The 15,446-nt window shown below is 33.8% G+C and overlaps 1 protein-coding gene across 8 annotated transcripts in view; it reads right to left on the bottom strand.

The window, feature by feature from the left end:
* Positions 1-15,085, bottom strand: part of LOC110828578 (putative Rho GTPase-activating protein CG5521) — a 43,216-nt gene extending 28,131 nt beyond the window's left edge. For 2 of the 8 annotated variants that reach the window (XM_087353024.1, XM_022061398.2), the window contains exons 1-11: positions 14,612-15,083; positions 13,804-13,914; positions 8,474-8,491; positions 4,795-4,966; positions 4,442-4,602; positions 3,852-3,976; positions 3,530-3,671; positions 2,274-2,442; positions 1,714-1,875; positions 699-870; positions 357-455 (exon numbers count right to left, since the gene is read on the bottom strand). In XM_087353024.1, the coding sequence (XP_087209150.1) occupies positions 357-455; positions 699-870; positions 1,714-1,875; positions 2,274-2,442; positions 3,530-3,671; positions 3,852-3,976; positions 4,442-4,602; positions 4,795-4,966; positions 8,474-8,491; positions 13,804-13,914; positions 14,612-14,717 (1,437 nt within the window). In that variant the 5' untranslated portion in view covers positions 14,718-15,083. Of the gene's footprint in view, positions 1-356; positions 456-698; positions 871-1,713; positions 1,876-2,273; positions 2,443-3,529; positions 3,672-3,851; positions 3,977-4,441; positions 4,603-4,794; positions 4,967-8,473; positions 8,492-13,803; positions 13,915-14,611 lie in introns of all 8 variants that reach the window. The other 6 variants (XM_087353027.1, XM_087353029.1, XM_087353031.1 and 3 more) reach the window with 5 other exon arrangements.
* Positions 15,086-15,446: the final 361 nt, after the last annotated feature.

The raw sequence follows: 15,446 nt of genomic DNA, 5'->3' as shown, positions 1-15,446 counted from the left end.
AGGCCAAAATTCGCTTATAGATTTTAGAATCGTTTTAAAAATATCGCCGTTATCATTTGTACGCCGCCACATGAACTCAGCCAAATATGAATCCATATGATGTCGGGCCGTGCCTCTCTGTTTTTTATTCCGCCATTTAGCCAATCCCCATAGTCTTTCTATTGTTTGGGTGTGTGCACCGGATTCCGGATCAACAACAACCGAGTATACAGGTATACTGATACGCATGCACAGTTTTCCGTCCAATCCAAGTCCACATATTCGACTCTCCCGTTTTGTGTCCAGATAACCAGCAAGTACCGTATATTAATTTTAACATTAATAGAACTATCATTTGGATTATAAAATCACAATACCTCCATGGATGAGTACTCAAAGGAAGGTGGACCACTTCTATAGTAATCTTCTTTGTGACTTTCCAGAGGCTCCAGCATGAAGGAAGGCAGTTCAGGAACCTGAATAACAAAGAATACAACAAACCTAATGTTCTACACAGTGTTGCACAAACAGGCTTACAAGTGAGAAAACTTAACAACACTTTATTGGGAATATTTTAGACAACTAGGCGGTGAGGATTTCAACTGCATGGAACTGGCTCAGGACTGTATCCAATGGTGAGCTTCATATTCTATTAAAACATACTTAGCTGAAGTTCATTAAAACCTCTTTAAAATCTTTATTACATTCAAATTACTTACATTCATTTGAATCCAATCCTTGTAAACAGCAATGGCTTTTCGGATGGCAGGGGAATGAGTAAAGTTGAGAAGGAACGCCTGCCGGTACACTTCATGTACAAAGTTGACATTATCACGATTACTGTACAAGACTTCACGGACTAAATGCACTGCAGCTGCATTTGGATCCTCACTGAAAACACAATTGGACGAAATTAAGCTTTAATTATTATAACAAATTATACCAAAGTACTCATTTAATCTGTCAAGTAATTTTTAACCGAGATTTGATGTTCTGAAGATGGTGAAAATGTCAGTTGTGGTCTTCTGAGATGTGATGTTGTATTGTCATGTAAGTGGTTACCAGTGTTCAAGAGAAACTTTAGTAACCACCCACAAAAATACATGTCACAACCCAGAACACCATGATTCAGATAAAATTATTATCCTCTAATTTTAAGAAAACAATTTATAACTCCTCCCCATATAATTTACAGACTTTCAATCTATTAAAAAACTGATTACTCTGAGTCTGTTCAAGCGCAGAACAGAGCACAAGCCCCACATAATAAAAATATGCTGCCAGGTCAGATAACTGCACTCCTCAGTAAAACATTGCTTAATCACTGACTAATTCTTGAATACTATCCTAATACAAACTGTTCACCGTACCTTCATTTCTCTGAGGAATTAAAGTTACTATGAGACTGAAGTCCACATGCATCACATTAATACTCATTTTAGCAATTGATACAAAACTGTCACTCTTAGAACAAATAAATCAAAGGTAGCTAGAATCAGAATTCCACAACTGATTCAGAAAGCTGTACTAAATGATACTCACCCTGCAGCAAGAAGAATCATGACCTGACATAAATATTGATCAACTTCAACTGATATAGATATAACTTTACATACATGTCAATGCAACAGTTAAACAAATGAAAATTACATGATAATGATCTTAAAATGAAATAAACAAGATTACTATGAGATCAAGTATCAGATCATTGTAGCTCATAAATTTACTGCTCACCTCAGTGAATGGTTTCCACCTTCTGTGTGTGAGAATACAGAGGAATGATTGGAATCTGATGCAGGCAAGGTGGCATCATGATTGGACCCAGCTTGGCTCACACTCACACGACGGAGCTCTGTACCAGGGGAATGATCAGCATCTTCACTGGGAGTTACACTACTAAAACATAAACACACAAAAAGAAAATCAGATGCAATATGAAACAAAACCAGAAAGAAGTACTCTTTGGAATACACTAAACTTCCAAAGGTGTTCTTCACCCCATTATAGGCAATACTGTCGGCAGAGAAGCCAACAGAATAAAAAGTGTAACAATGGTATCATATTCCTTTATGCTGGCACCAGTGATGTGAAAGCATTTGAAAGACAAAGATTAGTAACCAGTTTTAAAGTCTCACTTCATTTTCTTCATAAATACACAAAAGAGAAATAATAATCTCCTTTTTCTACAGAAAAAGTACAGTTCTTACAAAAATAAAATTCAACCATAAAAATACACAACTTGAAACTTTCCTCACTGACAGTTGAACAAAAATAAAATCCAGATGGCTACATACCTATTTGACTGTGTATGCATAAATGGTGTATCCCCTTTCTTTGTAATGTGAGTAAAAGTGGCAACCCATTTAATAACTACTACTCTGCAGATAACAAAAGGGTCCTGTCGTCTCCGACCCTCTGGAGTATCACTAGGTCCAGGAGAACCCTTCCTCAGCACTGGGAGATCTAAAAAAAGCAGGAATATTCTTCAGTTTTGGATGTAAGATGTTTTATATGTATATCCTGTATTGTAGGCCTCCTGCTTATCATGAAGGGTACAGTGCAAAGGATAACATTGCTTTACAGAGTCAGTCAGTTTGTCTGTAGTTTATTTAATAACACTTTTAATAGCTCTGAGTATACGGCATTGGATGACAGGATGATTACTGGATTGAAATATTCTTGGAAGGAAGTGATAACAATCTATGTAAGACTTGAGGTTCTCACAGCGGTGAGTATGAAGATTTCTGTCTTCTGGGTTATTGCGCTGTGTAGTCTGGTCGATGTTAACCAACGCCCTGATGACGGAGGCAGTATGACCTCTGAAACGTTGGTTAACATCGACCAGACTACACAGCGCAATAACCCAGAAGACAGAAATCTTGATAACAATCTACTTCATATCATCCTGGCATTTGCATGGAGGGATTGAAAACCATGAAAAACCTCAGGTCAAGATTTGAACCTGGGACCTCCTGAAAATGTAACAATAGTGCCAACTGCTCAACCATGACTTTCAGTATTAGCTTATGGATAACAGAAACAAGACAAGTACAATTTTCACCCACAGTGATAACATTTTCCACTTAAACCAATACTATATTGAAAAGAACATTATTCATACAAAGTTAAACTTGATTCACACCGATTTTAATTATGGTATTACATAATTAACAGTATCAAAAGATTTTCAAGTTCCTTTTCAGAGGTTCATTTAAACTGGTATAAATGTCTTTATTAATTTTATTTCACTGTGAAACAATGGGCCAAATAAACACACAAGAGACATTCACTGTTAAGATTGCAGGATGCATCCAACCCTTACACCCCAAAGTGTCATGCAGACATACTATAAAGCTCCAACAGCAAATTATGCAAAACAAACTTACAACAGTGCTAATGTGTTGAAAATAGCAAGGCAAGCATATAATTCTATTTAATGAATCTTCAAGTCTTTGACTTTTGCGGTATGCCATATATTTGATATAATCTTAGATATAGATTAAAATAGTTTTCTTCAGGTTCCTGTAATATATATACACAGTACACATACCTAATACTGGTTTGTAGAGACTTGTAGCAAATGAAAACTGGGGAAAGATATGAGGCAGATAATATTGTTTGAATCTTTCAAACAGGAACATGAAGCACTTGTGTTGTCTGCACAGCCTGTCGCGCCACTCTACCTTTGTAACCTGCAAAACAAAACATGAGAAGCAATTTATATCTTTCCACCACAGAGGTGACACAAGTGACACACTGTCGCAAAATTTCATAAAAACCTACAGACAGTACACACAATTATACTAACTGATTTTCAGTTACTTATTTAACTGGCATTGTGAAGAATGTAAACTCAGCATATTTTCACTTACCTGAGAAACAATAAACTCTAGCACAGAATCAAGGAAAAATCTCATGGGATCATCTGGCTGCTTCTCTCCACTTTGTGGTGGCAGCAGAGGTTGAATCTCTACAGCATTCACTGGACCTGCAGTCACTAAAGATGTTAAACTCTCAATCTCTGTGCCTATGCCATTATATTGCTCTTGGTTCGAAACTTACGGCTGACTCAGTAAGAGCACATTAAAGCCAAGTCACTGTACATTTAAATGCATACACTGTTTTACAGCATTTATATTAAGGTTCAATTTGATAGAAACAAAAACATTTCAAGGCCTTTCAATAACCACTGCAAAAATAAAATGATGTCTATGGTACTAAAATATTAAGGCAATCTGATCATCTCCTAACCTCGAATTTATTTCCTTAAGACCCAGTCATGAAATTCGCTGTGGAACCACTAAAACAGTAGCTTCCTAATTCTGTTACAAGATAAAATCCCTGTTCAGGGAAGAAAGTTACATTTATCTGTACGTAATATGCTATACAGTATGTTTAATTAAACTCAACAAACTCACTGTATCACACAGGCTACACACAAATAGAACCAGGTGAAACTCACCATGGGAAGTATCATGAAACACAGAAGTTGAACTCCTATTCAGTGTACAAAGTCCCTGCCCAGGGAAAGGTGAGGGAAAACCTGGCACCAGTGTTGCAAATATAGCATGAAGGGTCTCTGGAGCATTGTCACCTAATGCCTGGTACCACATAAGAAAATATCTGCAAACAAACAAAATCATTTTTTTTATTTTTTTAAAAACAAATTAAATAAAGCACAAATATAGCTGTCTTGTGGGTAAAGATAAAAGTTTCACCCATTACAAGCAAATGTATTTATTGTGATGTGACAGATATTACCTAGAAATGACTACATTTGGGGTTGGCAATGAAAACTATAAAAATAATTAATACCTTATAGCCTCGCGTCTCAGTTTCCACGAGTTTCCAGGATGCAAGAGTTTTGTCATAATGCGGGTAAGACTGTGGCACTGCCATCTTCTTGACAAAAGTTCTGGCAGATACACCAGGACTTTCTCCAGTACTTGGAGGACACATTCCAACTCCTCCCGATGTGCCTTGTGAACTGTAAATAATATCTTAATCAAGCAACTGTTGCAGTAAAAGCCATAGTGAAAGCCAAATAGAGGATAAAGAGTTTCCATTTTGCCTTCGGTACATTACCTGTGTTTACAAAAGCCAACAACTAAATCATGTTTTCAACCACCTAACCAATAAATTAATTAAATAAGCTATCATAGTTTACATTCAGTTTTCCACATTTAAGTTTCATTAAAGTATCAGATATTAATCTGGTATTCAAATTTCATATCAGAAAATGAATCACAGATGACACATTTCATACGATGAACAAAACCCCACTTTCTATCACTTGGTCTCTCATCTTCAAGCCAATGAAACATTATCTTGGTTTCTAATAATATCCAAACAATCAGAAGCAAGGGTGATTTATATAGAATGGTAAAATTATTCTGACTGAAATATGTTCTTAAAATATTTTTTAAACACATGGCTCCCTTTTACTATTTAATACTCCACTATATATACACAAGGCTTACAAGTTATTAGTAAAATTAAATTCAGATTTTAATTTCTTTAAGCTCAATCACAAACAGAAAAATGTTGGCATAAGTAACTTATTTCTCTTGAAAATATAACCCAACCCATTACACTGCATGCAGCACTTTTACTATAATTTAACACATTCCAACACCCACATAAGTAGAAATCCTGTAAAGTAAAAACATGCTGAAATTTTTCCCTTTAGTTGTCTTTATAAAGCACACCACAAAGAATACTTTCATAAGGAATAACCCATACAAAAACCTGACATTTACATAACAAATACTATTCACAACATGGACACTCTGTATTTTAAACCACAAAATTCTGCATCCATAATGCACCATAAAATGAAGTACTTTTAGATATAAAAGTCATGCAATATCTCTGGTGTCCAGGGGACAATTATAACAGAGTCCAAAAGTTTCATTTTGGAAAAAGTACAGAATATTATTCATGCAATTCAAGACAATATGTCATGCAGTTAAATGGATTTAAAAATAATCATAATCAGGCTACATGTTCACACCTGAACCATAAAACATAATTATTTTTTCTGTTGAACTCTGGAAAAATCCACAAATACTTTACTGTTTTCCAATAATGAAACTGTCATTCAGAAACCATGGAAGATCTACAGAAGTGAAGTCCCTTTTTACCATACAAAACATTAAAACAAGAAGTAAGGAAAGAAATTGATTTAAAATATAAAAATCAACAAGTTAGTAAAATTAAAAACTGCAGAAATGGAATGTCCAAGTATGAAGGGATGTACCAAATTATAAAAAATTAAAACTAAAGACAGAAACAAGGAACTAAATTTTTATTCATTAAAATGTTAAAAAATTATTACCCCAACTCAATAGATTGGATAATAACAGATTCTCAAAACCTGACCATTTTAAACCAAGGCATAAATATTTGGCAGCATCTTTTCTGTTTTTCATGGAGGTACTTGGTTCATATATTCACCCATACACAGACTTTACTAGCGCTTCATATAGTCATCCACAGTACTTCCAAGGGAATGCTAGATGGAATCTACAAAACTTCATTTTTTGTTCTATACTAATCTAACCATGGCATGTGCATATCAAAGCTTTGCACACAGATGCTTCCCATGTAACAAACACTCTGATAACACAGCAACAATCAAGAATGCCTTGTATCATATCAGGTATTGATTTCATGGTATCAAATATCAACATGTACTTCAAGCATGCAAACAGTGATAAGTGTTGCCAGAGTTACCATAAGATTTTAGTAACCAGCAATTCTACCTTATTATAGGTCAAAAACTATACAATCACATACTCAAAGGCATACATATTAAATTACATGAACAGAAAATCATAAAGTTTTCAACTTGGTACAGTCTCATCACAAATTTCACTATTATACAAATCCTACAGTTTTAAAAAGAGAGAAATTAAGCTGACTATTTCATTTTTAGATATCTCAGTATCATGACAGGACAGGGAACAGTTGTGGCTTATTTAACCAGTATGCTACCAACAGAATGCGACCTAGTGTGCATTGTTTCTGTTAAAGTACAATTATTAATATGAACCTTCATTTGGATGCACATTTCTATATTATTTAAACACACTTAAAATCATATTTAAAAATGAAATGACATCACAAGGAAAAAAGGAATTATTTTTAAAGATGAGCAAATAAACTCAAATCTTGAGGGGATAGTGAGGCAATTAGTCACAGGAAAGTTGTCTTCAACTGTGTTTGGTAAAAGTGTATGATACTAAATGATTCAAAGAGATCTGTAAAGAAAACCAAAGAATTGCAATTCCTTGGACAAACTGCAACAGATCATAATACCCCACTTATATAAAATCAAAATCTACAAGTCATATAGTCTTAATTCTTCTAGAAGTCCTGTATATCAATACAGATATGTCGCAAGGTATGTTAGCTCTGTAGCAGCATACTGGACCAGCATGCCTGGAGTCACGGGATCAAACTTGGTCAACTCAAATATTTTCTTCCCTAATGCTGCACGCAGAAATTTTTAAACACAAAAAAGGAATTACTACACCAAAGTTCTGTATTTTCCAACAAATCTATAACCTTATATCATTGCATGGCTTATTGAAAGTACTGCTAGTGCCAGTCCCACCTCAAAAGTTTCTTCACCCATCATACTGGTATTACCAATTGTAGGAAACTCACAAGTATAATATTAGGGTAGATCACAATGACATAATGCCTATACCAAATTTCTTCCAAATCCGCCCAGCAGTTCTCAAATGTAATCATGCAGACAGATATACATGATGAGAACTATATGTATTTATTTCATGCACACCATGCAAAGTATGTATAACAACTACCATGAAATGCAGGATGCTTCCAAACTTGAATTACAACTACACAGATGAGGGGATCCATGGTTGCAAATCAAGGTTGTAATACTTAGCAATAATTTATAAATTTCTATATCTTAATTGCGTCATGTTTGTGTTTTATTGATACAATATTTTTATTTTCCGTCTATACACAAACTTAAAATAATGTTGTTTAAAATTATCTAAAAAATTTTGTCGATACAAAAAATGTAACAAGATGCAGTGTCTACTGAGAATGTTATAATTTTAGATAATTTTAAACAACATTATTTTAAGTTTGTGTATAGACAGAAAATAAAAATATTGTATTTATAAATTTCTACTTAATGTTAGAAACACATAAATAGTCAAATTAGACATTTATAAGTTACAGTCTGTAGAATAGTTTAAGTCTGCAACGATGTTACCTATAAATGTAAATTTTGCTGAAAACAATAAAACTCTGAATACAGAAAACAATGGACAGAATAGCTGAAGATGCTGACAGATAACAGAAACTCTCTAACTTACCATGTGCAATACTGCTAGAACTACTGCCAAGCACAACTATAAAATTTGCAGTACATGTTACAGTAAAAGTCAGTAAGAATATTAATATAAGCATACTTCATACTGTTTCAAGTGTGATACACATGCCAATTACTTACCAAGATGAAAAGACAGTTCTGCAAAGCAAAGGTAAAGATGATGTAAGTGAAATTCTGGTGAGAAATTATATTTGTATAATACTAGGGATGTCAATGCATATACTAACTGTGACACCAGTATAATTTCATGTCATAATCAACAAGTATCTGGCTACCCTAAAACCAAACTTCATTATAGTTCTACATACGTCTGAAACAATGACCTGAGCTAAATGAATCTGTTAGCATTCATGGCACTAAATAAAAATTTTAGAAGCCAAGTGTAAATCAGTTTTGTGCTCATTAAATTTCTGATAATGTACTTATTTCAAGAATATTTTAACTGTCGGCATAACATTTTGACACCCACATACAAAACATATTTCCAAAAGAGTAAATTAAAAATTAAAATTGCATATGAAATAGAACTGATCATGAAAAAAGTAAATAAAAACAAAATACACTGAGAGTATTGATTAAATAAACAAGTAGATTAATTTTAAAAGTTCACAGAAATTTAAAGACAATTCTAAAAAAAGGAGGATAAATGTATGTGAATAGGGTTTGCAGCAAGTCCAACAAAGGTGAAACACTTACTTCTTAATACAAGTAAGTTCTGTATACAAACTGACTTCCCTAGTAGCCATATACCTACATATTCTAAGTAATAATCTGTTGCATAGCAAAGAGTTAAAAGAAATATTAGTAAAAAGGCACTCTAAATGTCATGGCTTTTATAATTACAACTGTTATCTATATTAGTGACAAAAAACATACACATCAAATTTATATTTTACTCATGTTCTAACAAAGCAAAACAAACAAGACTTCAGTATTGTAACACAGATTAACACATCAGCAATCCTAACATGTGAACTGTTCATCAAACATAACATGAGGATAGCAATATCAAAAGCAGGTTATATAGAAATCTGAAAAAAAAACATGTAACACTCAATGTCCTATATTTAAAAAAATAACTGCAGTCTAAGTAAGAAAATTGAGAAAACAGAAACCAACAACAAAAATAATAAAAGGTACAGGTAAAGAAAGTGGCCCTTGTACCAAAGCAGCACACCATGAAGACACAGGGAATATAGCTCCAGACATTCTAAACCTTGACACCAGACAGAACTGCGTGATCAGCTTCACATTCCAACCACTTTATTCGCAGGTAGAATGCACCCAGTACTTGCTGGACAGGAGACACCAGAACCAGTCTGAACATGGTGCCGAACAGAATTCTTTGATCTGCCAGGAATCAAATCTCAGTCATCCAGCCCATAACCATCACATAATAATAAATATTACAATCATTTACTCAATTCTTTAGTAACCATTCAGAAATTTTGTGATGTAACAAATTTATAATTGTACACATTTCCTATAAACCCAGAAATAGCATTAACATCAAAAAAGTCATGACCTTGAAATTACAATAATTTCGTGGAAGCAGAGATAGACACACCACAAAAATTTCATTTTCTTGTTCAATAAGAGAGTGAGCTACAGTAATGTGTTCTGCTCTGCTGTTCATGCTGTTTCAAAAAAAACACCAGGTCTCTTGAGTTTTGTATTTTTAATTTTAATACCTTAAAGTAGCTATTATGAGATTCATCCAAAATTCTTCCAAATTCATTAATAATAAGTCCCAGCATCATCTACATAAGCCTATTAGCATAAATTGTACTGAGCCTTGTTTTATTTAATAAGATTTCTCAACTGCATCAGTTATACCAAATAAATAAAAAAAAATTCAAAATATTTTAATTTGAGTAAGCATATTAAAAACTTGTTCTGTAAAGATGTACAAGGAACAACATAAAAATTCTTAAGAATATTTATTGTATTACTACACTCCACTACATACTCCAGTTAAACATTCAATTCTGAAAAGTTAGTAGCCATACAGACTTAAGTATTAATGCATGCAATCAGGTAAAAGCATTATAAAAGCAGAGAAGTATACTCCACTCTTTCGCAACTAACTCAAATCATATACAAGACGGAAATGTTGCTTGCAACCTCAAGTTGAATGGCTACTGCAGGGCAATCCTCTTCCCTTCCTGCTACTACTATGATAACTATCTTTACACTTGAGAAAACCTAATTATATTTCTCCATCTTTCTCATATCCCAAACCATTTCTATTGTCTTCAAGGTTATGTGGCGAAAGAAATTCAACTCTTACTTCCCACATACTTAAGTGTAACCAGATAACTGACTTCTAGATACTTTTCCCAGCTACGGTACTTCATCTATTGCTGCTTACTGAATTATGAAGTCACAGCTCTGTTTTTATAAATAATCTATTATAATACTGGTACAATGCCCCATGTGTTCTGTCTATAAAATAAAGTTCAAGGAAAATTCAAGAACTACTCTTGCATTCAAAAAGTACATCTTTAATGGGCAATGTAGCAAACTAAGCACCAAGATAATTACTTCATATATACATATAACACCAACAAATTCATCTTTCATATTCATCCTGTCATCTGTCATTCACTGCAATACAACCTACACAAATTACACAAAACCATTAAATAAAAAAAATACAAATATAAAAGTTTATTTAGATCTTAATGTTCATTTTTGGATGATAATGGCCAAATTAAAATTATGTATTAACAAAATTCAACACACAATTTCTGGAGTTAAAAGATATGACAGATGGACAGACAGGTAAACAGATTTTTATACATACAGAAAATACACAGAAGGCAATAATAATTGGGTTTTTTTGTGTGTAATGAATCTTATGAAGCAATACTATTAACACCAAACACCATCAATGTACATAATCCTAAGCCAGTTCTATCTCCCACCCACACAACTTTCACTCATATTAGTATTATCTACCCATCTCCTTCTCAGTCTTCCAAGTAAATATTTTTCAACAGAATTCCCTATGAAAATTCTGTGTCTCCTCCATCCAAGCAACATGCCCAGTCCACTAATGTCCCATAGACTTATACTATCCTTACAATACTATGTGACCTGTAGAAATGCCTAAAAAGGAGTCATAAAAAATAGGAACAACTGTTTAAAATCCATATACCAATATCCTCCCAGATAGGTAGACACACACATGTACATACCGGATAGAAAACATTATAATATGACAAGAGAACCTGAACAAAGTATTTAGAATGTTTATTTCCGACATAATTCTTTGATTACACTATAAGTTCTGAAGAAATCTGGATCTCTGCCCAAAATTCAATTTACGTTGTCTTACTAAAGACATAAACACAACCTTGAGACTGCATATCATCAGGAACTACTGCTATGTTCAGATCACAGTCTACAATGTATAAGCAACTCAATTTAACACATTCACATTCACTGCTCAGTCTCCATCAGCCACTAATCCATAATACTAACAGTGAGCAGGTTGGCTGAGCAACAGTTGTCATGTTTGTGTTCAAGAGGTATGCAGTTCATATATCAGCCCGGGATACAGCTTTTCCAGTGCATTCAATGGTCTTCTCCAGCCTTTCCAAACAAATTCTGGAATAAATCTTAATTAAATTCTTGGCCCAAGGACCAGCTATCCTGACTAACACAATGGGTAGAAGGGAATATTTACTTTTAATACAAATATTTTCAAAATTTTTAGTCATTCTTTACCTGTAAGCAAGTGCCCACTTACACACGAAACAAAACCAATGTCGGCCATTATTAATGATAAATGCTTCACATCACCGTGATAAAACAGAGAAACTAAAACTGTTAAACTTTTGAGGCATACTGAACTGACTACATAAAAAGATGGGACAATTAACAGATGTTGTTACACATTAATGCTATAAAAGCAAAATATACAGATTTCATCTCAATAAAGAAAAATATAAATTGCTTTCATTATCATATTATAAATAAATTACAACAGTCCACTGTGAAAAAACCAAAACCAAATCTTACTTCACATGTGGCACTTCTGGAAGTAAAAGCCCACGAGACAACACACACTATTCATAATGTTAGATGCATAACAGCCCTAAAAACTCTGGATACCAAAGTCAATAAAGAGAATGACTATCGGCTGAGTGACTGGTAACCAATTCCTGTAAGGGGCAGGAATTTTTCTTTTCATCACCATGATGTGCACCCATCTCCTATCCAGTGGGTATAAGGGGATCTTTCCCTGGGGGTAAAGCAGTCTAGGCATGAAGATGGCAACTCATCTCCATTTGGTACAAAAATATTGGAAACAGCGATGGTTGAATATGATGCTGTGGCTGCTACAGTGACTACAGAACTGTTTATATCAAATCCTTCACAGTAATTCAATGGCCAGCTTGCATAATAATAATATATTATAAATACTCATAAAAGTTAGTTTGTTGCTCATGACACCACCTGAAAGGATGGTGAGTTCATGCAATTAGCTGTCATCCCATTGACTACGAAGAAACTTGTACATACATTATTTCCTGTATACCTAGTAAAGCAGTTACAACATTGCTCGGACTTGGCAACAACAGCCTCGTCAGTAGGAACCGAGGGTGACCGAAAGAAGGACGGGGGAAGACTTCTTAAACAATGATACCAGTCATAACATGCTATGAGGCCTAACATACGAAAACCTGATGATGTATGAACAAAATGCATAAGAGATGATGTTTATAGATTCTTTTCATAAACTGAGCACTTTCGTGCATGCTTCATTTATGAAAATACTAACTGCATTTTAATAATGGGGAGGGGGGGGGGTTGCAACAAAGTTTTAGTCATTATCAGTAAGATATAAACCCTTCTCAAGCTGAATTTTATTTTCTCAAAAATAGCTCAATGCCAAAGACATTATGTATTTTTAAACTTTTATTTAAAACATTTTTTTGCACATTAAATATTTAACAAAACATAAGGAAACATAGTTTCTGAATGTAGACGGTGTCAACAGATTTTAAAAACAATATTTGTAATAGTAATGTAAGGGAATTGAATATTTGCATTTTTTATCATCAAACTGTGTTTCATATATGAAGTCAAAATTATCATGCACTTATCTTAAACATGGAACCTTTGTTTTGTTATGGCATGCATTGTCACCAAAGTGATAAATTTAAGATAATATATGACAGAAACATAAAAAATTAATTAAGTAACTAACTACCTCCACAGAGTGGAGTCCAATTTGAGAAGCCAACAGTACACTAAGATAGTCAAGAAAGTCCCCACATTTTATAAAACCCAATGGTTCATTCCCATGTTCATAGCAACCCACCACCACTCCCTATCCTGCGCCAGATGAATCCAATCCATGCCCCCAAACTCTATTTCCCTAAGATCAATTTTAATATTATCTTTCCACAATAAAAATTGTGACAAAAACTTTACAGTACCTCGTTGCCGCAAGTTTGTCTCTGCAGTCACAAAAGTGTCATATAAGACGTAATAGATATGACTGAAGTTGGCCTCAAAGATAGATTTTGCTTCTTCTGCATCCACATTTTCTATAAGCAACAAAATAGTAATAAAAACAATATACAGTTATTTATGTTTCTTTCAAGGCAAACAGTGGCATAACTGCAGCTCTGAAATTATACAAGCTAGGTTATCTTACTGTGCAACATGTTTTAACTTTCTTCTGTTTTCACTGTCATATTCAGAATTAATGTGTCTAACCAAGCCCCTTATTCCATAGTATCATCAATATTTCAACCAATACTAATTATAATTAATATATATAAAAATAAAGCGCTCCCCTGACAGACAACACTGCATTTGAAAAATCCAATAGAAATTCAAATCTAACAACAAGCAAGTCTACCTAACACAAACAAATACAATACAACTCTGAGACAGGCCACAAAAATCCCCTTTAATTAGAAGACTTGAACGAACACAGAAAAGAGAGGAAAGACAGTTATCTTGTTCCGACACAGAAAGGTCAAGGTATATGAATGATGATCAGCACTGGTAATATTGGAAAAAGAAACAATGGAATGATAATTTACACCAACATGACTTACACGACAAATCTAAAATGGGAACAAGGTACAGGTCTTGCTATGTATTAACTGTCACATTCCAAGGAGCAGAAAACTACAAAATGTTTCCATAAAACTGTACAATACCGATGATTAATAAAACTACTATTCTCAATTTAAATACATTTACAAACACAGTCCACTACAGTCAAAATCTCACCTAAAATTATCTTCAGGTGTTTGAGACGTGTAGCAGAATCTTTCTTCAAATCTTGAATCTTAAGTGTAGACTTCTTGACGTCCGCATGTAGTTTCTTGCTGAACATGATCTTGGATGAAATTATGAATTTTCGTGATTATCATCACACGTTGACATCCTTCACACCGTGTAGAAACGCGGACATTTCACAAGTAAATATAAATAACTTCATTTTCTGTACAACTATTTCACACGCATACCACCCATTTACGTACACTGCACTGTCATCTAATAACTTGTTTGTGGTTATACCTGTTCAATCTATGAACGCCATGTTCGCACAGTACTACGATGAAAATTTATAGTCGAAAATAATTAATATAACTAACCTATACCGTTCAATTGTGCAACTGTATGTCGTTTTAAGACACTAAAAATGTAAAACAAATACATGTGTTAATCACACAGCTTTAGAAAGTTAACACAATTCATTTTGTAGCCTGAACCGGTGATCATAAACACGGATTATCTATAATACATCTAGACAAAGATATAAACAGAGTGATTTCGGAGAGTAAGTAGGTCGTAAGTAGCGGGCATACAAACCAGTTTTTGGCATATACTAAAGTTATTGGATAATTTGAGATGATTTTAGCCGGTACTATCCATGCTTTTTCGCAGCTGTGGCCCATTTTCTTGTTTTCTGTATAGTGATCAGTGGCTCAGATCTATAAATATTTCCTATATGCTTCCTTCATTTTATTATTCAGTAACTAGTTTTCCATTTACACAGCAATTGCTTGTTGCTGTTTATAGTTATATACTTATGAGATGGGAGGATAATATTGTTTTGGTT

Source organism: Zootermopsis nevadensis, unplaced genomic scaffold, assembly GCF_977971745.1.
Source record: "Zootermopsis nevadensis isolate Lab colony 2312 unplaced genomic scaffold, Znev_1.0 Znev_ptg000021l, whole genome shotgun sequence".
NCBI classification, from domain to species: Eukaryota; Metazoa; Arthropoda; class Insecta; order Blattodea; family Termopsidae; genus Zootermopsis; species Zootermopsis nevadensis.
The sequence above is the reverse complement of the archived record's forward strand: the minus strand, read 5'-3'. Positions and strand labels throughout refer to the sequence as shown.